Source organism: Phyllostomus hastatus, unplaced genomic scaffold, assembly GCF_019186645.2.
Source record: "Phyllostomus hastatus isolate PE091 unplaced genomic scaffold, TTU_PhHast_1.1 phas_contig_29, whole genome shotgun sequence".
Classification (NCBI taxonomy): domain Eukaryota; kingdom Metazoa; phylum Chordata; class Mammalia; order Chiroptera; family Phyllostomidae; genus Phyllostomus; species Phyllostomus hastatus.
Genome location: NW_025333835.1, coordinates 11,091,551 through 11,114,855, shown reverse-complemented (window position 1 = coordinate 11,114,855; position 23,305 = coordinate 11,091,551). Strand labels below are relative to the sequence as shown.

The window sequence follows — 23,305 nt, the reverse complement described above, 5'->3', positions numbered from 1 at the left end:
GAACACAAGAGTTAGATAATGACGGTGACTTTTTCGCTGCAACCCCTGGCATCGGTTGTCAACAGTCATAATGTACAATGATATTCCACTAAATTCAGGCTTCAAGAGCTTGTTTTCATTCAATTATAAAGATATCAAGAAGATCGATTATCCCTGGAAAATTGAGAACTACCACTTGGTATCTATCAATAAGGAGCTCAGAGAAATCACTAGTCAGCATTTACATAAATGGAACATTTTTTTACTTGGGAATCAATAGGAACTACTGAATTTTAGGGAAAACTCATTAAATTTTTTGAAAGAAAAAAGTTATTGCTAGTAATCAAAATTAGAAGCTTTTAGTGGCTAGAAAATCAAAGACTCGAAGTGGCTAGAAGTCAAAGATAGAAAAATATCCTAAGACATAAGAAGTAAATTAACCTAAAAATGTTTGTTTTATTCTTTATAACACTGTATGTGACTCTTCTGTAAAGGAATAACATCACATATATATTTTTAGTTCTTGGTATAAATTGGTTTTTCTTACTCTAAAATACAAATTCAGAAAAATAAGATCATATATATATATATATTGGTCAATACTCTGTGTCATTTTCTGACAAACAATGCTTATTAGATAGAAAGATAAATATTTGTATTTTTCTAACTATGTAATGTCCTACTATGGTAGCATACAAATTTCAAAATATTTGGATTGTTTTACCCAACAATCTACCTACCTATAACACTTGGTGAAGGGAGTATAGAGAAAAATCTAATTGAAAAAAGGCACAAAAATGCCATGAAATAGAAATAAAATAAGTACATTCTTTGAGAGTTTTTCTTAATCACGCTAAGAAAAACTAAAATAACCTTTCTATTAGAGGATTTGTTAACATATAATCCTTAAAGCTATGTTCAGCTGATGTGCAATACATCACACCTTCAATTAACTACTGAACCCTTTTAAATATTTTTTTACTAAAATAATGGGCAACACATACATGTGCTGTATATTTGAGAGGATTAAACTGATGGTAGCAGAAATAAATTTCAAGAACAGAACAAATAAAAAAAATTAACTGCATAAAAGAAGAAAGACCTAATATTTGATCTAATAAAATAAAAGCTCAAAAAGGCTTAGTCATATGCACAGGTAAACCATTATTAGCATAAAAAGTTCCACTGAAAATGTGAAGATTTTTTAATTTATTTTAATTTTTAAGTCAAAGAAATATTTTAATTTAGAAATAGAACATTATTTATCTTGAGATTATTTAAATAGAAACACAAGCCAACTAAACTAATATGAAACTGTAAAATACAATATGCTGATTTATTGTGAGCTGTTACAACACTGATCCAAATGTTTTGCCTTTTTAAAAATTGTTCTTCAAATACAGTTGTCTCCTTTTTCCCACCACCACTTTCCCCTGCCCCACTCAGCCCACCTCCCACCCTCAATCCTTCCCCACTCTGGCTTTGAGAAAAAAAAATGATAAATGGGTTTCTTTTTGTTTAGGTCTTAGTTACTTTCCCTAATAGGAAATCTACTTTTGTTCTTTTATATATTGAAAGTATTTAATAGATAATTATTAATAAGTATATTAATGAATCAAATTAATTTTTCAATGAAATAATATGTTAGCTAATCCTCCAAATTCATGTTTTAAAGAGTCAGATTCCTATTCATAGATTATCTAAGTGTGGCTCTCTGATTCATAATAATTGCCCCATGTTTGTTAATAAGGATATGTGGAAACTTTTACAGGAGTCCTTTCTACTGGCATTCTTAGACTAGCAATATTTATGTATATTATTAAATAAAATATATTTTCTTTTAAGAACAATAGCAACCTTTTTAAAATATTACTTTTTGATTTCAAATAATTTTATCAGATTTCAGTATAAATTATATTTTCAAACATAAATAAGACAACTTTCTTTTTCTATAGGAGTCTTTTTCATGTCCATTAAATACCCTGTTCAGTTAATGGATGAAAAGGAATTAAAGTATTAATGTGAGCAGCTGTGTACTCATTTTGGTTTTGATTAACAAAGTTTCTCATGAAGATATTCAAACTCTACTTCATGCAGCTTTACAAATAGGATCAAAATGATCTGTTTAATTCCTTCATTATACACATAGATAGGTCTATTTTATGCTGTGCATTCACATGTTAAGATTTAACAAACCATTATTTAAAATGTATTTAGAAGACTCATATAACACTGCATAGTCATAACCCATCAAGACCATTGAAGTTACTTTAACTAACCATTACATATACAGGAACTGTAAGTATTAGGGAAGTATTTAAATAACTTTTGTTAAAAATAATTGAAAAACCAATACTGCATTGTTACAAACAAAATTGTGGTGGTAGGAAGTCAGAAAAAAGTTATCTGGCACTTACTACTTAGAAAAGAAGGCTTTGGGGAGGTCAAGTTTAAGGTAAATGCAGCATATTAAGTGCACAATATTTATATACATATTTACTTGTATATTGAATATATGTTTGCGCACTAAAATTTCAAATGATTAGAAAAGTTAACACGGATTATGTCTGCTATCTGCTAAGACAGCAGTCCCCAACCTTTTTGACACCAGCGGGTGCGGGGAGGAGGCAGAGCTCAGGCTCAGGCTAATGCCAGCGACCTTGCCCACCAGTCAACTCTTGCTGTGTGGCCCAGTTCCTGATAGGCCATGGACCAGTCCCAGTACCAGTCTTCCATCAGCCCGAGGTCTTGGGACCCCTGTGCTAGGTATATGTGATAAGACAGGATGCACTACAGAAATAAATTTACTTTTTATCAATCACCAATTAATAAATTAATTAGCAGCTCTGCTCACATAGTAGAAATCTAGTTTCCCATTAGAAAACTGAAATGGTAAATATTAAATATTTAAATACTATGACTATTTTGAAAACTAATATTAACTAATATACATCTATAATTCTGAAATACAATTTATACAACAATTCTTTTTATTTATTATAACTGGAGATGAAAAAAGAACTACACATAGTCTAATTCCTACACATAGTCTAATTCCTACACATAAAAGTAGTTTAATTCTCATGTAAATCATTAGCTAATATTCCATTGTGTTTGAAACAATACAAGCATCAAAATTAAAAAGGCATATCACATGAATAAATTGAAGGTAGACTTTTAGAATATATATACTTATAATGAAGTATTTCTTTTTTATCTCTATCTGAGCAAAAACTTATGCTTATTTGATATCCTTGAAGACTTTGATGTAAATCAAAAATTAAAAAGTCAAAACTCTGGTTTAGCTGTTATTTTACTAATAACAACTACTTGAAAACTAAAATACACACTAAAAAATACCAACATGCTAAGAGCTAGAGCATTCTAATCAAGTTTTCATTTCATTTCACTTAAAAGTGTTGAATGTACAATTTTAATTCTATAAACTAGTATATTAAAATGTGCATCTAGCTAATATGTGCCATATTTTCCTTGTTAATAAAATGCAAAATAGAAAAAGTTAGGAAGCATTCACAAAGATAACAAACCTAGTGACTTTAATCAAAGCCACTTTAAGAAGATTAAAGAGTATTATCCATGGCCTTCCTTATTCTGTTGTTACTGAGGAACTTGAGCAGTTGTTTTTTTGTCTGGGACAAACTTGGGATTTGCTGTTTCTTTTGATACAATATTAATGGTCTATTCCACCTTAATAAATTGTAACTCTAGTACTAACAACTTTATAATGATTGCTTAAGCTTTACACTTGGTAAGCATTGGAAGGCTTCACTCACCTTGTTCAAGTGGTTGGCTTTTAGTTGAAGTAGTTTTCATCTTGAGTGCCTCCCTAACAGACATGTCACAGCAGGAGCCTTTGTTAGTGTCTTGGTCACTGTCAGCCTGATCACTGTCCCCGTGCCCACTGTCTCTCAGGCTGGCTCTTTCTGGGTCCTTAAACGTGGAGCTACTGAAATACATACAAAGAAAAAGAAGAGAAAGTGTTGTCTCTACAAGTTGGAATCTGAAGTGTTGTCTCTTGCAAAGCAATTTTGACATGAATGCAAATGGGGAAGCTGAGAAAGTTATTTAATAGGCCTTACCTTTGAACAAACTGCTGCCTGCTGCCCATGTAATTGGGCTCTGCGGGAAAATTGTCTGTCTGTGAAAGAGAAGGAAAAAAATACGTATAGTTGTACACTGGACAAATCTCCTGCAGAGCAACAAGATTTCCTAGTGGAAAAATGATTAATAATTCAAAAATTCCCTTTAATCTTCAGATTTGTACATTTTAATTAAATTGGAAATTGCTGACATGTAATTATGTACTCAGAACAATTAAATGATTCCGGTCCACAAATTACCTGTTAAAGTAAACAATGAGCCTGTCATAACTGGCATTCTCAGTTAGCACCAGAATGGATAGCACTGTGTTGTTTCATTATTCAGATATTAAGATTGAATATTTGTGGGAGGAGTAGAAAAATGACCTAATTTCTCCATATTAAAAGTATGAATTATTTAATAATACCCATTTTTAACATAATTGCATAATCTGCTGGGAATCTATGCCTCCCTTGATGTAATATCATTTTAAAGTCATCCACTCCTCAACAAAGAAATTCAGGCCTTTTCTTTCAAATTACCAGAGAAGAAGGAAGCTGGGGAAGTAGAACAGTATATAGGGGGCAAACACACAATGCCATATACTGATGCTGTATTAGATAATTGTACACCTGAAATCTACATAATTTTATTAACCAGTGTCTCCCCCCAAAATTCAATAAAATTAAAAACATGCATAAATATGGTACATATAATTCATTCTCATCTACATCCTTACTATAGAAAATGAACGCAAACAAGACAAGGAAAAGAGGTATTATTTCCTGGTTTTTAAAACAAAGTAAAAGAAAAGCAAGAAATAAAATGTTACTTAAAACATGGAGAGTAAAGACATTGAGAAACCAGGCTTGTTTTTGTGGTTGTTTTTACTGCTTCCAAACTGACATGGAAATCTGCCAAAAAGAACTGAATTCTCCTTGTATCATGGAACAGAGTCTTTTGGGAGAAAGAGACTAGATCTTTCATAAATCTCCCTATACTGTACATTCATATGCGTTACTTCTTCTTGCAGCTGACTCCAGGACAAAGCTTCTCCTGTTTTCTGCATCACTTCGTATCACACCATTATGCTCTGAAGCAGCTATGGGTTCCTACAAGATCATCCAGCATGCAAGTATCAGTGGCACAGGAGCATGCAATTCATGAAGCAGAGGGCCCAAGGTAAGGCTTAATATAGTGCAATATGTGTTTTCTGTATAAATAAGGTTAAACTAACAGTACTCTGTTTTTTCTTCCCATGTAATAATAAATTACTTGGCTTTTTAAACTATTACTGGAAAAAAAAAGAAACATGTTAAGAGCAACAGCTTAAAGCATTAAGTCTCAATGTCTATTAAAAGTTTGGAGACAGGAAAAAAAACACACAAATATTTTCATTCAGAATCTTTTCTTGTTGTTCAAATGAATTTTATCAAAATAAATGTAAAGGTAAGGATAAAGAAGGTAGTTTTGTTTCTCACACCTAATCGGCTTTCACTAGTAGTTGGTAGTAGACATTTTTCATTAACATGTTTTACTTTTGTCTACATTCTGTGAAGCACCTTATTTTTTTTTTAATGACAAGCTATCAGTTTTAAGGATAACTTAAAGATCTAATAAAAGTAACAATGAAAACCACCACCAGGGGCAAAGATGTTTGCAAAACTGTTTTTCCAATAGCTAAAACTATAATTACTTAGAAACTCCATATTGTAATTTAACAAAATCTAGTTCTTCTTTTGAATTGGTCAAAAATACGTATCCAACTTAATGCTGATGTGAGTTAAAAGCTATGGATGAATGGGTGGGTGGGCTGGGATGGTAGTAAAGGACAGAAAACTGTATTTGAACAACAATTAAAATAAAAATTAAAAAAAAGAAAAGAAAAGCTAAGGATGAATGTCTTACATTTCAGAAAAAGAATCCTGGGTATTTAGGAAAGAGTAAAATGTAACCCCAAAGTGGAAACTCTAGTTAGAATATGTAAGTGTTGTAATAATAAGTAATCTTGTGATTTTAATGGATTTAATTAGGTGAAGCCTCTTAAGAAGTAGATCTGTACTCAGTCTGACACAGAGACACATTGGGGAAACTTTTCTTTCCCTGTGCTAATCAGGATAGCATCTAAAAATGTTTTCAATTCGTTAATGTTCTAAGGAGTTTTAATAAAATAATAGACAAACTAAAAAATAAAAGTACGTTTTCTCATTGAGTGAAAAACTGTTTTTAAATATATGCAGGTGAAAAGTATCTGTGTATATATGTTTTCATGTATGTATCAGTGTCTAGTGAACACTGAAAAATGGTATTGCTACCAAATACTCTTTTGATGAAAACACAAAAACAGAGAAAGTTAGAAAAGAAGTGATTTTGAAGAGAAAGAAAGAGAAGAAAAATAATAACAGTGAGAAAGGCAAGAAAAAATAGAGGAAGAACAAAAAGGGAAAAACAAATATATATAAAGGAGAAAGAATGAGAGGGAGTTAAAACAAAAAAAATAAATGGGTTTGCTTTGCAGAATTTCACAAAGTACAATTTTAAAAGTTTATAATTTAAGTGATAGTAAAGTATCAGAAGTTCACTAATAATATCAGCATTCATCCATTAAAATAGCTAGAAACAGATGCATAGAGCACACCTGCATATCCCAGAGGACAGGAGATGGGAAGGACTGGAAGAGATTGGCCTTTGGGACTGTATATGCACATATGCATAGCCCATGGACACAAACAACTATCTGGTAAAGGCCAGTGGGGGTGGAGAGTAGGGGACATCTGTGACAGTATCAACAATAAAAATAAATGAATAGGTAGTAATGTGAGAGGTTGTGTGTGTATTTATAATTATCATAAGGAAATAGCCATTTGGCCTTAACAAACATAACTAATACACTCTCAAAAACACTACACTGGCTTTATTAGAGAAAATAACATGTTTATTATCCAGGCTCCAGGGGTGTCAGACAGCTCATTTAAAATAATCTGAATATAAAATAACAGTATTTGCATAGAAAAATGGAAAATAGAGAAAAATAGCCATGTGCATCAATATATAACATTATTTAGAAGTGAAATGGCTTTCAGATATTTTTCAACATTGTACTCTAAAATCTGTGTTCTACCCAGTACATTTATAAATTACCATTTAAGTCTAGGGAAAAAACAAATTTAAGGTCACACACTTGTAGTTTTTTAAGTGTCAGCAGAGTAATTGAATGTGAATATTTATAACTCCTAAAAACTTTATCTTCTTGCACACACGCTAATCTCTAAAATATTTCTCCTTCATATTCAACTTCAACAGCATCTCAACTATTATTTTTAAAAACATAATTTATTATAAAATATGTACCTTGAATTGGGTAATTACAGAATTGATCTGAAGTAGACACTTTAGATACATGTTTACCCTATTTTAAAGTCAGGAATAAAAGGACAGAAGTTTGGGATTTTTGTAAGTGATTATTTGCTCACAATAAAAAATATTTGAACTTATAAAACAGAGTATGCTCTCTTATTTTGACTTTGCCTATTGCTTATTTTCTTTGATACAGATAATAATAATTTAGATGTTTTTACTCTTTTTATACAGGAAACACAAAGAAATAAAAACGTTTCCAAGTAAACCCACAAAGTAGATACGAATGGTTTCTTTAATTATTTGCCTTTATGTTTTTTCCTAATAGTAAATTGATAAATTATATTCCAAATCAGAATTTGATAAATTATATTGTAAAATAGTAAATTGATAAATTATATTCCAAATCAGAATTTTTATCAGCATTAGTTCACAGTCAAGTGTCATCTATAATTTGCTCATCCTTTTAGAAATATAAAAACACATCGTGATTTTAAAAATGAGTGTCTCTGAGAAAGCAGAAACGGAGCAACTACTGAAACTGAGTCAAACTGGCTAACATTGGGAAGGCTCTTCATTTGTGGAAGTGGATTAATTTGATATAGTCACTTACATGCGCCTAAAGAAGTTGTGAAAAATGGATGGTAAAAGGAGTCAAAATAGTGTTTTAAAACTATGAATATCTTACAACTAGAAATTTTAAATATGTGTCTAACATTTGACAAATTCAACAGTTATTAATGAGAAAATTCTTAGCAAGTTAGAATAAAAGAAAACTTTTTCAATTGTATAAAGGGTATCTACCAAAAAAAGTGTATAACTAATGTAATACTAGTGAAAGACTAAAAAGTTTCACCACATTTATGAATTATTATACTAAAAGTACTAAAAGTCTTTGTACCAAAAGTACTTTGTATTAAATTTTATAAACTTTCTCAATTGTATAAAGGGCATCTACACAAAAAAAGGGTATAACTAATGTGATACTAGTGAAAGACTGAAAAATTTTACACCTTTTATTAATCATTGTATTAAAAGTACAAAAGTCTTTGTACTAAAAGTACTAAAAAATAGAGGACATACACATTAGAAATGAAGGAAAAAATTTACACACAATGTTATTGTATCCACAAATAATATTATGTACATGGAAAACAGGAAGGAATCAAAACAAAGAAAATTTCTTAGAACTAATAACTAAGTTAAGCAAAGTTGCCATATTCAAGGTCTCAAACAAAAATCAATTATACTTCTGTATTCTAGCTATAAACTAGTCGGGATCAAAATATCAAAAGCAATACATTTATAATAGTTCCATGAAGATCAAATACTTAGCAAATAACTACTTACAAAAAAACAAGTATAAAATCTGTATGCTGAACATTACAAAATCTGATTAAATAAATTAAAAAGTCTACATAATGAAGAGATATATCATGTTTATCATCAAAGACACAACGTGGTAAAGATGTCAATGCTCTTCAAGTAATCTATACATGCAGCATAATTCCATTCAAATTCCCAGCACAATTTTCTGTAGATACCAACAAGGATTTAAGTGTTTATGGAAAAGTAAAGGAACTGTAATAGCTAAAATAATTTTTAAAAAGAAGAAAAAAGTTGAAGGAGTTAACACTAACCTATTTTAAGGGGCAACTTAAAAAAATATTTTATTTTATAAAATAAAAAGACCAAATTAACCCAGCAATTCTCTATTTACCTTGAAGAAATGGAAATTATGTTCAAACAAAAATTTGCACATGAATATTTACAGAAAATCTCTTTGTCAAAACTAGAATCAGCCCAGATATCTTCTAACAGGTGAATAGACTGTGGTACATACATACAATGGAGAACTATTTAGCAAAAAATGAATTATTAAACAACTTAGATGAATCCCAAAGAATAATGTTGAGTGAAAAAAGCCAGTCTCAAAAATTGCATGCTGTAAGATTCTACTTATAAGACTTCTCAAAAGAAAGCAAAACAAACTACTAAAACAGAACAGATTAGTGGTTTCAAGGGGTTAAAGTTGACTTACAGAGGGAGCTTTTTGTGTGATAGAACTGTTTAGCAATCTGATTGTGATGGTGGTTGCATGGTGCCATACATAAATAAAAATACGTAGAACTCAGTACTCAAAAAAGGTTCATTTTACTGAATTCATTAAATATTCCCAATAAGAAGTGTTTCTGAACAATGTCTTTTAAAGTTATAGTAAGCCAACTTTTAAAACCCATCTAGAAATCCCATTTTAATTTGGGCAGACTACAAATGGATTAAAGATATAAAGATCTATTTAGCTGCAGTAGCAAACCCAAGTAAGAGCCCTGTAAGACAGGCACCTTAAATATGAATTATTTAGGTCAATTTCCATTTATTTCAAGGATGTTTTTCTTGTGTGCAGTTCCCGTTTACCCAACCACAAAGTAAATATTTTAAATAAAGATTTCAGAATACATTTTTTGCAAAGGAGTAGCTTTTTATTTCAGTGCAAGAAACAAATATGGCTATATCATGAAGAAGTGGGAGTCATCCTGAAAAATGGTGAGTTTTTAAATTGTGAAATACCTTGTAACACTGAGTCTGCATCTGCAAGTGAATAGCATATCTTTATAAAGCCTCTAAAGACACTTAATATGAAATGATTAGTATTAAGATTTGCCAAAGTGTTTATAAAATATTGTCAAAATAAATTTATGACTTTGAGGTAAAATTAGGATAATACTATCTAAGAATGTGTAGGTTTCTTTTTTTATATGAGATAATACAGGACAACTTCTTAGTTGTGTAATACCATCCCTGGTATAAGTTTATAATGTTCTTAAAACCCCAAAGGCAACACACTAATGATTGCAAAATCATGATAACTGGATGAAAAGCCCAGTAAATTTTAAAACAATACTTGGATTTCTTGAAAATATTAAAATTGTGGGATGAGAAAAATGAAGACATAATTTTCAATAGTTTCAAATGAATTTCTATAAAAAACTATCAGAATACTAGTCTCCAAATGTATTCCTGCAAAAGGAAGAGAGAATAATGTAAACATTAGGAAGCTAGATTTTATGGTTAGTTTCCACTGTCATAAATACTACATAAGTAAATGTTGCTAGATTCAAACTTTGATCTGTGCAATCTCTGTGTGATAAGTATATACACAATACCTCAGTGTTATTTTGCTAGTGTTATCTTATGTTTCACATAATAGAGATATGGGATAGTCAGGAAATTTCACATGGAGAGAAAAATTTTGGCATTTTCAGAATTATTGGTGTGAAAACCTAGGAGGCAGTAGCTTATAAACTGCTGGCATTCTTGATATCTATTTGCATTTCTGTGTCAGTTTCTTCACATAAGAGGACATCTTTGGGACAGAAGCCATATGGATACATTTATTTCACAACATACATTTAGACTGGATCGTAAGCAATATTTTAAAATCCAGTATTTAATCATGTAAAACTCACAGTATCTGAGATATTATACAATCAGGAATTACCAGGCATATGATAAACCAGGAAAACATAGCCCTCACCTAAGAGAAAACCCATCAATAAAAACAGACCCAGGAATGAAAAAGATGATGAAAACAACCAATAAGCATCTCAAAAAATCTATTAGAAATGTTAAAAATGTGGCCAGGAATGTAAAACTATGTTCCTGAGAACAAATGCCTCCTTAAATTTTGAGCCCTAAGTACCTCTCTTATGTCATCTTAAGTCAGGCCTGAAGAAGAGAAGTAGAAAATATAAAATGACCCAAATGGAAATTCTAATATTAAAAAACAACAACAATAGAATTGACAGCAGATTAGACACTAGGGGAAAAAATGCAGCATTTGTCACTAGGTTTTAGAAACATTTTCCTCAACATTATATATAATATTAAATTTATTTTATGTGTTTATATGCATAAGCTTTACACAGTATTTGTCTCAATATTATCTTTAGGAATTTGCAGTATACTACTAGAGAGTAAAAACAGGCATGCCAAATACAAAAGGACCTCCCAAAGGCTGAAAAAAGAAAGTTTTAATTCTATAGATATTGATCTATAATAAGAATTATTAAGAAAAAATTAAAGTATTCATTTGACTCTGACATCATTAAGAGAGCAACCTATCTCTCACAAACTAATTTGGGGTTAAATGTGTAGTTATGGCTTTAAATCATATCATTTTAGGTTCAGTTATACTTAGATAATCAGTGTTTTTCTAATCCAGAGGTGGAGGGGAATTAAATTTTGAAAATTCCTCTGAATTAGGAAACCAGGTGATTGCATATATCATTGCTATTGGGTTGAAAATGAAACTAAAGTTGAACTTTTCCCTTAATTCAGAGGCACTGCTCTTCACATTGATAACAAGCATTCTTTCTGTAGCAGACTAAACACAAGGGAGTATTAAGAGGTGAATAATTCACTGTAAGCCTTTTCATACTGACATTGCTTCTGATAGCTTTGCCTTCAACAGAATATATGGTGTGGTTCTTTCTACATTGCTGAAGTAGGCAACAGTATTTTAAGCCACCACTTACAAAGTTATCTGACAGCACCTATGGATTTGGAATTTTAAAAGTGCATGAGGTATGGCAGTAACTGTATTTATCACTGATTTTCAAAATAATACATTTTACAGAAGTATAGTGTGGTCGACATTTGTGTTTTGTTACTAAAGACACAATAAAAAAGCATGAAAAATTCATACCACATTTATCAAAAACAAGAATCATTTTAAATGTAAAATGGAAGGACAGCAATGCCATATTTTTAAGCATAAATTTTGTCTACTGCTCAATTAAAATGACTTAAATGTTTCTTTCTTTTCTATTTATGAACAATGTTGTTATTTTATTTTTAATTGTTACTTGAGGATATGTCTTTGATGAGAGAGAAAGAGAGAGAGAGAGAGACATCAATGTGAGAGAGAAACATTGATCAGTTGCCTCCTGAACTTGCCCCCACTGGGTATCTTGCATCCTGGTAATGTACCCTGACCCAGAATTGAACTTGCAACTTTTTGGAGTACCAGATGGCACTCCAACCAGCTGAGCCACTCAGCCAGGGCTCTTGTTTTCCATTTTATTTTTTATTGTATTTATGGGGTACCATTGGTTTAAAAAGCCATACAGGTTTCAAGTGTACAACTCTGTAACACATCATCTGCATATTGCTTTGTGTGCTTACCACACAAATTCAAGTCTCTTACCATCACCATTTATTCTCCCCTTGACCTCTTCTACCTCTTCCCTTCCCTGTTTCCTCTGGCAATCACAATACTGATGTGTGTCTTTTTTTTTTTGAGGGGGGGATTAATCCCTTCACTTTTTCTACCTGGTCCCCAAAGCCCCCTCCCCTCTGACAGCTGCCAATCTGTTCTCTGTATCTATGATTGTGTTTCTATTTTGTTTGTTAGTTTATTTTGTTCATTAGATTTCACATGTGGGTGAAATATGGTATTGGTCTTTCTGTGACTTCCTTATTTCACTAAGCATAATGCGTGTAAGGTCTATCCATGCTTTCACAAAAGGTAAGTTTTCCTTCTTTTTACTGCTGAGTAGTATTCCATTGTGTAAATGTACCACAGCTTTTTGATCCACTCATCTACTGATGGGCACTTGGGCTGCTTCCAAATTGTGGGTATTGTAAATAACACTACAATGAACATAGGGCTGCATATATTCTTTTGACTTAATGTTTTGGTTTTCTTTGGATATATTGCCACATGTGGAATCGCTGGGTCATAAGGCACTTTTATTTTTAATTGTTTGAGGAAACTCCATAATATTTTCCTCAATGGCTGAACCAATCTACATTCCCAAAAACAGTGCAATAGGGTTCCCTTTTTTCCATATCCTCACCAATACTTGTTGTTTGTTGGTTTATTGATGATAGCTATTCCAACAGGTGTGAGGTGATATCTCATTGTGGCTTTAATTTCCATTTCTCCGATGATTGCATTTCTTTGTTGAGCCTGTTTTCATATATATATATACATATATATATGTATATATATATATGCCATTTGCATAATCTAGATGCCTATTAAAATCTCTTACAAATATGAATTTTTTAATAAATGGCACTAACAAATAATAATTTCTGTGCCAGAATTAAATTATGTAATGGATGAATTAAAGAAAATCATCTTTGAAAACAAGAAAATTAACATAAAAGGTAAGATGGATGCTATTTCTTATCTATAAATCACACAAAATAGAGAATGCTGCACATTCTCTGTATTTTTGTTGAAACTTGGAGTGCAGAAGCCACAGTGGTGCCACTAAATACTAAATGTGCTTTCTCATTGGCAATGGCAGAGCATCATACCATGAGCTGATGTCCTCTGGTAAATATTCAAATGTATATCCTGGTTGGTAATTTCAAATTATCTGGTTAATTCATTCTCTTCAGTGAAGTCAACCTCTCCATCTTAACCCTGTCCAATAATCAGTCTTCTCTTTTTCTTCCAGTGGTGGGAATGTAGTGGAGGAGTTTGGAGCTCTTTCATCAGCTGGTTTTTCACTTCCTCTCAGCCAGACTTCTCATCTTAGGAGACCTTTCCTCCTATTGTGTCCTTTAACATCTCCATGAAGAATACTAAAGGATTTTTCAACTGGAGGAAATACCTAAAACTAAATTCCATGTAATTGGGCCTCCAAGAATAAAAAATTAAAGGTTATAAGTAGACAATAAAAATTCACTACAGATCTGAACTTCTAGAATTCTTGACATATGAAAAGCAAGAGAGAAGGTGGAGGAAGACAATTTGGTGACAAATTATTTTACTTATTCTCACGATGAATGCTGAGTCTTCTGTAAGATACATTTTTAAGTATTTTTTAAATTTTTGGAACTTGTTAATTAGAAAATTTTTACAAATTGAATATTTAAATTCCAGCCAGTTTTTACTCTAATTTATTTAGCTAATATAGATGTGCTTTGAAACTATACTGCACTGAATCTAAATATATGTAAATTGTGTCATTTTGTCCCTTCTGTGCTAGGAAATTTGGTAGATGCTGTCCTATGTTAAGATCTTCAAAATAGTACTATTGATATTCATTATTCATTATTCTCATAGCCTTAGTAGACACAGTAGTGTTACTGTCTACATTTTTTAAAACAAACTCCAGCTAACAGACTTTTTATGGAGTTGCCCATGATATGCCTGATTCATTGTAGAACAATAATACTTGCCAAGACTGACAGACTCATTAAGTTGCTGTACAGCTTCTCTGAGAAATAGAGAAAAATAATGATCCCTCCCCATAAAGTATCCAGCAATGTAATATGAAAAATAGAGACATTTATTGAATAAGATACAAGATACAAGAAATGTTGTACATAAGACATTGATGCCTCAGTCCCCTTCAAAGTAGGCACTTTGGGACCTCACAGAGTTCTCCCAATTGCCATCAGCTCTCTCAACATATTTCCCTGAATCTCATCAATAGTCTGAAATCTCTTCGCTTTCAAAGGTGATTTTAGTTTTGGGAAAAGCCAGAAGTTGCAGGGTGCCAAATTTGAGCTGTAGGAGGATCAAGCCACCTGGGTGATTTGATGTTTCACAAAAAAACTCTGCACAAGAACATGATGCATAAGCAGGTGTGTTGCAGTGATGGAGCTGCCAATCTCCAGTTGTCCATAGCTGCGGCCTTCTGAATCATCCAAGTAGTTTCCATCAAAGAATGCTCAAGCTTAACACAAAATCTGATGCAGATTCATTGCCCTACTTGCTCAGCCATTTTGAATGTGATAGCCACACAGTACACATGTTCACTCAACATCAACCACCCCCACTGACTAGTACACCAAAGTCATCACTTTCATCCAGGTGCATTCTAGTCTACTCTCTTGGGCTGCCAGGCTACATAAATGTCACACAAACAGTTCTTGTTATATTAACAATGGATGGAATTTTTCCAGACAGATCAAAATATCATATATGACTCCAAGTAGATATTTCCTTTGGTCAATAACAAAGAGGTAATAATGTTCAGTTCATCAAATATCCTAATGCATGAAGTAGGCCTAACTGTATGATCACTTATCATCATTATAGTCAAATAAATTGTCAAAACAGGAACTTCAGAACAAACACCTCTCAAAGTGCAAAACAAATTTATTAGGTTATGTTAATTATTATCTAACATTCTCAAATAACTAATTTAAAAGGTGAACCAACCTGTATGTTTGTTATCCATTTTATGTTTTTTTACAATACACTAAAACTAAAAACTTTATGAAAACAGTGATTTGTTAAACACAATTCATCAGTCTTCTCTTCAAAATATTAAATTGTTCATCAGAAGATAAAGTCTATTATTACATAATGGGTTACATTTTACAAATGAAATTAAAACTGATCAGTAAAGTCAGTTCCTTGTCTGATTGGGCATCAATCTTTCAAGCCATCACCTGTATAATAGGTGCATACCAATTCCTTATAGCAGAAACAAAACAGAAGGAATTCAATGTGAAACTGAATGATGCTATACCTTTCTAATTATTTTCTTCCTCTAACTTTTGATAGGCACAAACAATTTTTAAGTCTTTATAATTATGAGCAACATTTTAGCTAAACAACCAACATAGTTTACAGTAATTAGCAAATACTTCGGGGGAATTTTGAAGTCCCCAATATTTTGCATGTTTCCAGATAATTTACTATTCCTTTTTTAAAAAGTGTGTAAAAATTTTAATGTTCAATATAATTCACCCTTTGAATTTGAATTTCTGACTCGAAAACAAAACAGTAATTGAGAGTACAATTATGAAAAAATAGGAGATAATGTGCAAGGAATTTGGAAGATATTCTCAGAAATGACTAATACAAAGGAAAAGTATTCCTACATTAAAGGAAAAATTAATTATTAATCAAATCTATGAGTATTAGATTACCAGAATATTTATCATTTTCTCTCTGAAATATAAGAATAAGTATCACATTCAAAATGTATGATTCAATGAAAATGGCTTATAGGTTGGTGTTCATACCTGAAATTAAAATAAAACTAAAGTGTCTTTACTAATGTTAACATATTTTTAATTAAACATTAGCACAAAATGAAATGAAATATATTTTAAGTCATTATCACACTGTCACTTAATACCTAATTTCAGCATCCCCAGCAGTTCCTTTGCTTGAAGAGTATAATTCTAAGAATTTTTCTCTTCTTATAAAAGAATCAGTTTTACCTAGACAATCACTTCACAAGGTAATAGGTCTGTTTTCTTCCCTCCCTAGTTTTGACATATCAATCACTTTGATTTTATTAGAAAATGTTTACAATCTACATGTATGGTTTTACAATAATGCAAACAGAAAAAAATAGAGATACTGTTAAGATTTAGTAATGCATTACAAAAGTGGTTGGAGAACTCAGGCATGTTACTCACTATCTGTTTTTGAAAATAAAGTTTTATTGCAACTCAGCCGTGTGCTTTCATTTACATGTTGTTTATGGCTGCTTTCATGCTTCAATGGCATTATGAATAGTTGTGACAAAGATAATATGGGCCACAAACCCTAATACATAATAGTTACTATCTGCACCTTGCTAGAAAAAGTACAAGCTCCTGGCTTAGGAAGATTATGTCTAAATTCTTAACTATATATTTAATTAAAATTTTTACTGTATTCATTGCTGTAGATAAAATACTAATGAATCATTTTAATATATACATTATGCTTAATTAGGTCATCATTTAGAGAAAAACATGAGTCACTTTCATCCTCTGTAGGGAACAGACTTCCTTCAGAGAATATGCATTTGAAAGGTGCCTGATTGAAAAACTGTTCATATTTTTTTCAGCAGATTTCAGTGTTCGGCGATTTGTAGCATGTTTTTATGCAATTCCAAACCACTTAAAAATGTGGAGACATTATCATTATGGAAACACGTGAAAACAAAATGCATTTAGACACATGAAGCTTCCTGAAGTACATTACAAGTTCCTTCAGAGTCTGTTTGGAACAAAAGTAATCCAGTTTTTCACAGAGGAAAAAACTCTCCAGTTCCTGGTACTTTGTCTCCTGATTGTCCTTAGATATTTCATAGGGTGACCTTGTCATTATATTTTAGCTCTTCCAAAAATATTATTTCCTTTCACCTCAGCAGCTGGGGTCATCATAATTATTTCTATTTTATAGATGGAAAAACTAAGGCCAGTGGAATTCATGAAAGACTAGCTGGAGGTCTCAATGTGGGTAAATAATGTGAACAAGTTCCTTTTGACTCAAAATCTTGTACTCTTTCAAATAAAAAATCTGCAAGTACTATGTGATTCACCTTGCTTTCATGTGTGTTGTAATTTGCTTTCTACTCTATTCTATTTATCACTGTCTGATGTATTTTACAGATTTATTTTTTTCATTATAATTGCTAATCAATGCTCCCTACAGAGTTCTAATACCAGGTCATAACCCCTTGAATGGCTTTGTTCCTTTAACTGTTCATTCCTTAATTAGGTTAAACGCAAACAGAAAAAGTGAGATCTATTGGATAATTTTGGTTAGAATAAAAGAATCGAATCTAGTTCTATGATCAAATCCTAGAATCCTGGTGGCTACTGCAAGCCTCCAAAATTTGGAAATATTTTTACTATATAGAATCAAGCTATAGAACCTCTTCAAAATACTACTGGTTTCCCAATTGAAAGACCTTGTAGAAATGTGTTGTACATGAGTCCCCACAGAGTTTTTGATGCTTAGTATGCGGAGGCCTTAAAGCCTCCTGAATGGATTCTCTCCTGAATGGATCTACAGTCTAGGAACTGTTACACTGCAGCATTTCATAGCAGCAATTATTCATGCAATGAGGTATTCTCATACTCCATAAATACCACAATAGAAATGTATGTCAAATATGATATCCCAATTGATATAGAAGCAAAATGGCTAAACAAGAGTTAGATGACATTAGTTCCCTATTCTTACTCCTAAATAGCTATAAATACCCAGAAAACATTCTGTGATACACTCTTATCACATAAAAATAAGTGTAAATGAAATAAGATGCTATCATATGTCTAACTTTCTAGTATTCATTGTCTTATAACAGTTACTTTGTAGAAAACTCTCAAAGTCTCCTTGCTTGAAAAGCATGGTTCTTAAGAAATACTTCTTAACATCTTTCCATTTCAGAGTTTACTGTGGTAATTTAAAAAGTTTAAAATATCTGGAAACCACTGTTTCCAGATCAAAAATTGACCCCTTTAAAAAAAATTGTCTAACATTAAAACAAAAATGACCAATACTGGTTCAAAGAGGTCAAACTAAAAATTTTCAATAATATAAATTAACATTCCGGTAAAATTACTGTTCTATAATCATAATACTCTGGAATAGCATTGTATTCTAGCATATAATTACTAATATTTATGCCAAGTGAGAGATCATTTTCACAGAGAATATGTTTGCATATCTGTACCCTAAAGTTTGACTGCTCCAGAGTGTTTTATGCATTTATGCATTTTAACAACAACAATAATATGTGTTAATATTTATTCAGCATATAGTATTCTTCCTATTCTTTACATGCATAATAATATATCAACTTTAATTCTTATGACAGCCTTATGAGTAGCAAATATTATACCTGATAAGAAAACAAAACAAAACAAAAAGTTAAACAACTTGCTCTGAACTGAAAAGCTAGTTTTTTTAAAAAACAAGGATTGTGGGTATAGAATCTCAGGGTAAAGAATCTGCCAATCAGAGCATAATTGATTAAATGAATTATAATATATCTATTAATGGACCCAGAATTCCACCACTGTTAATATAATATGAAATTATAGCATTGGCATGAGAAACTGTTTATGATATAGTCATATAACTTTAAGCACAAAGAAGCTTAATATGTTTAGCACATACCACTCTTTGTAAAAAAAAAACCAAAAAAAAAAAAACCTAGTTTGTGTATGTGGGAGCACACATATACACACAAGGGGATGGAAAATATATGAGCTCACAATTTTTTATTCAAAACCCTTGCATCCAGACATGTTCTATATAACTTATATTTGAGAATGACATTTTGTTGTATATGTTAAGTACTACTAATTCCAGCAGGGACTGGTTGGAACAGCATCTCAAATTAAATGTATTAATACTTCTTCAGTAAAAAATGTTAATATTAACAATAAGTAGTATAAATCAAGATTTAAAATAGCCAAAAATCAGTTCCTGTCTGAAATCTTAGGATTTTGTAATTGGAGAAGCAATGGATCTAAACAATAGAAAGGATTAGCAATAGCTACCTCTGACTATTAAATTATAAGCAATTATCACCTTTAAGTGCAACATTTTTTATTTTAAGTTTACAAGTATGTAATGAGTTCATACTACATACCTGGTACTGTTTTAGGTATGGGCTTTTTAGAATTTTTGCACTTTAAGAATACCTCTTTAAAATAAGGGAAATACCTAATCATTTAATTTTTTAAAAAGAAGGAAACTTATAGACATATATAATAAAACAACTTGAAATTCTTTTAATGCAGAAACTTGGATTTTTGAGTATCAGGATTTTATACTAGTTGTTATTTTTCCCAAGAGTAAAGTCTCTTCTAGGCAAACTATTGACTTGCTAAAAATCAAACAGGGAAGGAGTATCTGGCCCTGCAGTAAAATGTAGCCAATCCATCCCTAGAGGCTGACTACAAATTCTCAGTTCATTGATGGAGTGGTTGAAATCCAAAAGGCACTAGACTAGCAGTGCCTGAATCTCAACAGCACAGGTCTAGAGGCACAGTCTCACTGGAATAACTTCATCTTTAGAGTATCTATCATGGAACAGAAAAAAACACGGTTTAAAAATCTCATACATTTATACCTCATTTTTTCTTGAAGAAATTTTTGTATAAATTACCTAATTCTTTATTTTTATAAAAATAGTATGTTTTTTATTATAGCATCAGATGCATTTCTGTATGAATGTAAAATTTAAAATAGATAAATTTCCTCCAAAAGAAATGAAAAGCAAAATTGTTCTGTTCACTGATAGCCTGCTTTCTCCGTTCCTTCTTTTCAAAACAGGGAACCAAACTGTCATATATAGTTGAAAAAATAGGTTTTTTCTCTCTGTGAAAAGACATGAGTTTATTCAAGCAGAGTCAGGTAGTTTATAAAAACTACACACTTAATATAAAAATGACAAAGTATAAAACTCTTCCTTATGTCTAATTCAGATTTAAGGATTCCGATACTCTTTTTCTTGAGAAGACAGAACATCTCAAATATGAAATGGTGCATCTAGTAGCACAGCATATAAATAGCTCATGCTGAAAATATAACAATAAATATTCTGTCTATTATTGCAGAACCAATAAATAAGGAAAATGAAAATCATGACACATTATTACATTATTCTGCATTGCCTCTATTCATTAAAAAGGAGATGAATGAATTTAAAATAATTTTAAATGTCAAATGACTGTAAGCCTTGAAATTGAGATGATACTGAAGGGAATATCTATAAAATGTAGATACATGGTCTGATGTGGATTATATCAAGATTATGTAATAGTATGAAGAATCTGATAAATAAGTACTTCATACCAAAATAGTAGTAGTATAGTATCCAAACATTTACATCATTCACCTGTGCTATGTGATTTTGCTATTATGAAGTCAATAGAAAACACATTAAAATGCCTTAGAAAAAAACTCTTCTTGTCAATTAGGCCTTAGATGGATTCTACCTTTTCAGTTTCCCTGTTGATTTAATATACTAGATTACATTAACAGCACTGGCTTGTAAATAAGGAAACTCTGAATCCTATTAATGAAGATATGCTGCCAAAATAATCAGCTTCATACTTAACAAGTTTCCAAGTATTTGGAAAAGCTGTGAAATAGGATTATAAGGTTAAGCTGTGTACATCTGGCTTGTCACTACATAAATATTTCAGAAATTTGATCTCACAGGCTGAAGAAGCAAACACCTATCTAATCATGACTCTTTTCCAAGTTACATGAACTTCAGTGAGCAGAGCAATGCACAAATGCTGACAAGAAATCATGTCAACTTACATAACGTACTTCCTTTTAGGTATGTAATTTTATCATATATCACCTTTCTGAGTGAAGATATTTTCAACATATTTTCAAAAATATTTTCAACATATTCTGTGTTATATTGGAGGGAGTGAACATTTTTAAAACTAGGATAAACACCTGAAATACCAAATACTACTTTTTTGCTGTGTCATGGTATGTAATTTTAATGCAATTGGGCATTGTAAGTATAAGGTAGTTTGATATGGATCCAGAAAATAATTAATGTGAAGCAGGAGTCAGTGCATAAAATAACAGCAAAAAGTTAAGCAGTCCTTCCACTTAATGGAAATCTTAATGAAGTTGAACATTAGTTACTTTAACCAGATCTAGTATTAAATAACTACATGAATTCTTTGTCAAATATACAACAGCCCATTAAGTCTAATTTCATATTTTTCAAATTTTGTTCAAAAGGTAATCGGATTAAAAGTATACTGAATACGGCTCTCATTAGATTAACTTCAACTGTCTAACTTGAAAACATACATTTTGAAACTGTGGTCCAAAATTGCAGCTAAAGGTCAATGAATCAAATTTCTAATTATACTTCCTGGGAGAAGATGGTTGCAATGAAATCTGATGATTGAATTTTAAATGTTCTCAAGCACTCTTTATCTGTTTCCCAACATGTTGATTCTACCTTGATGCTCTAACAACATAATAAGTTTATTACAATTAACCAACCAAAATGATATCTCCATTTTCCAATTATTTATATCATGTTACCCGGGAATATTGAACCAGAGCTCCTTTTTCCTTCTCCCACCCGTAGTGCCTTTCCATCACCACTGCACATTTCCACCAAACCCCCCCCCCCAAACTACAATATCATTAAACAGAATATGTGTCATTCGAGATTTGATTATTCCAGTAAAATACTGAGGAAAAAAAGGGTGCTCAAGTTCCCTGAGGCTCAATGGGAAATTGCAGATGGAAATAATTTTAAGGAATTTGTTGACTAAGTTTATAAATTTCTTTTCCCTATGTTATGAACTAATATGTTAGTTTATTTATCTGACCTATATAGACATAAAATATAAAGAAGATTTATCAAGAAGTAAAAAAACAGTCTATTTTTAGGAGTGGTAGATGGAGGATATTATCTCTACTGTATCCCAATAGAGCACACTCTTGCCCAAAGACCGAAAAGAGGACATCACATGGAGAAGTTTATTTTATCTTTTTTTTACAAAATAAAAACAACATTTACCTATTAAAGTATATATATTCAATTTTGGATAAAAGGAAATCCAAGCAGTTTTTATTTTAACTAATAAACAAAATTGTTTCTTGCATTTAAATATTGCTAAATATAATACTATTCAATCCAGCCCATCTTAAATCTAGCCCACCCCTAAATAGCCCCACTGTGTATTATCAACATAAGAATATCAGGTCTGAATGTACATATATGTTAACTATTAATCTGGTGGTAACACCATCATGCATCCACATATATATCTAATTTTTAAATGTTTACTTTAGATGTAAATATACAAGGTTCTTAAGGTATCCCTGTAAAAAATATTTTCTAAATAAATATCACAGAAAAGAGACCAGATGGCAAGGATAAAATAAGAAAAATAGAACAGGTCAGTATACAACATAATAATTCCTTTCCATTTGCTTCATTCAAATTATGTGTTGTATGATGCTTTTCAAATATTTTAATAACTTTTTGAGGTTTTTAAACAAACATTGCATGCTTTAGATTATATGACTTTGTGTAAAGACTAACATAAGTTCATGAAAAACTGGTATATTTGCAATTATTAACATTTTTAGCAACATTGTTAGGAA

The 23,305-nt window shown here is 31.3% G+C and overlaps 1 protein-coding gene across 1 annotated transcript in view; it reads right to left on the bottom strand.

Moving 5' to 3' along the window:
- Positions 1 to 23,305, bottom strand: part of PCDH17 (protocadherin 17) — a 95,568-nt gene that overhangs the window by 55,725 nt on the left and 16,538 nt on the right. The window contains exons 2-3 of the mRNA XM_045839214.1: positions 4,080 to 4,138; positions 3,774 to 3,946 (exon numbers count right to left, since the gene is read on the bottom strand). Coding sequence (XP_045695170.1) covers positions 3,774 to 3,946; positions 4,080 to 4,138 — 232 coding nt within the window. The remainder of the gene's footprint in view (positions 1 to 3,773; positions 3,947 to 4,079; positions 4,139 to 23,305) is intronic.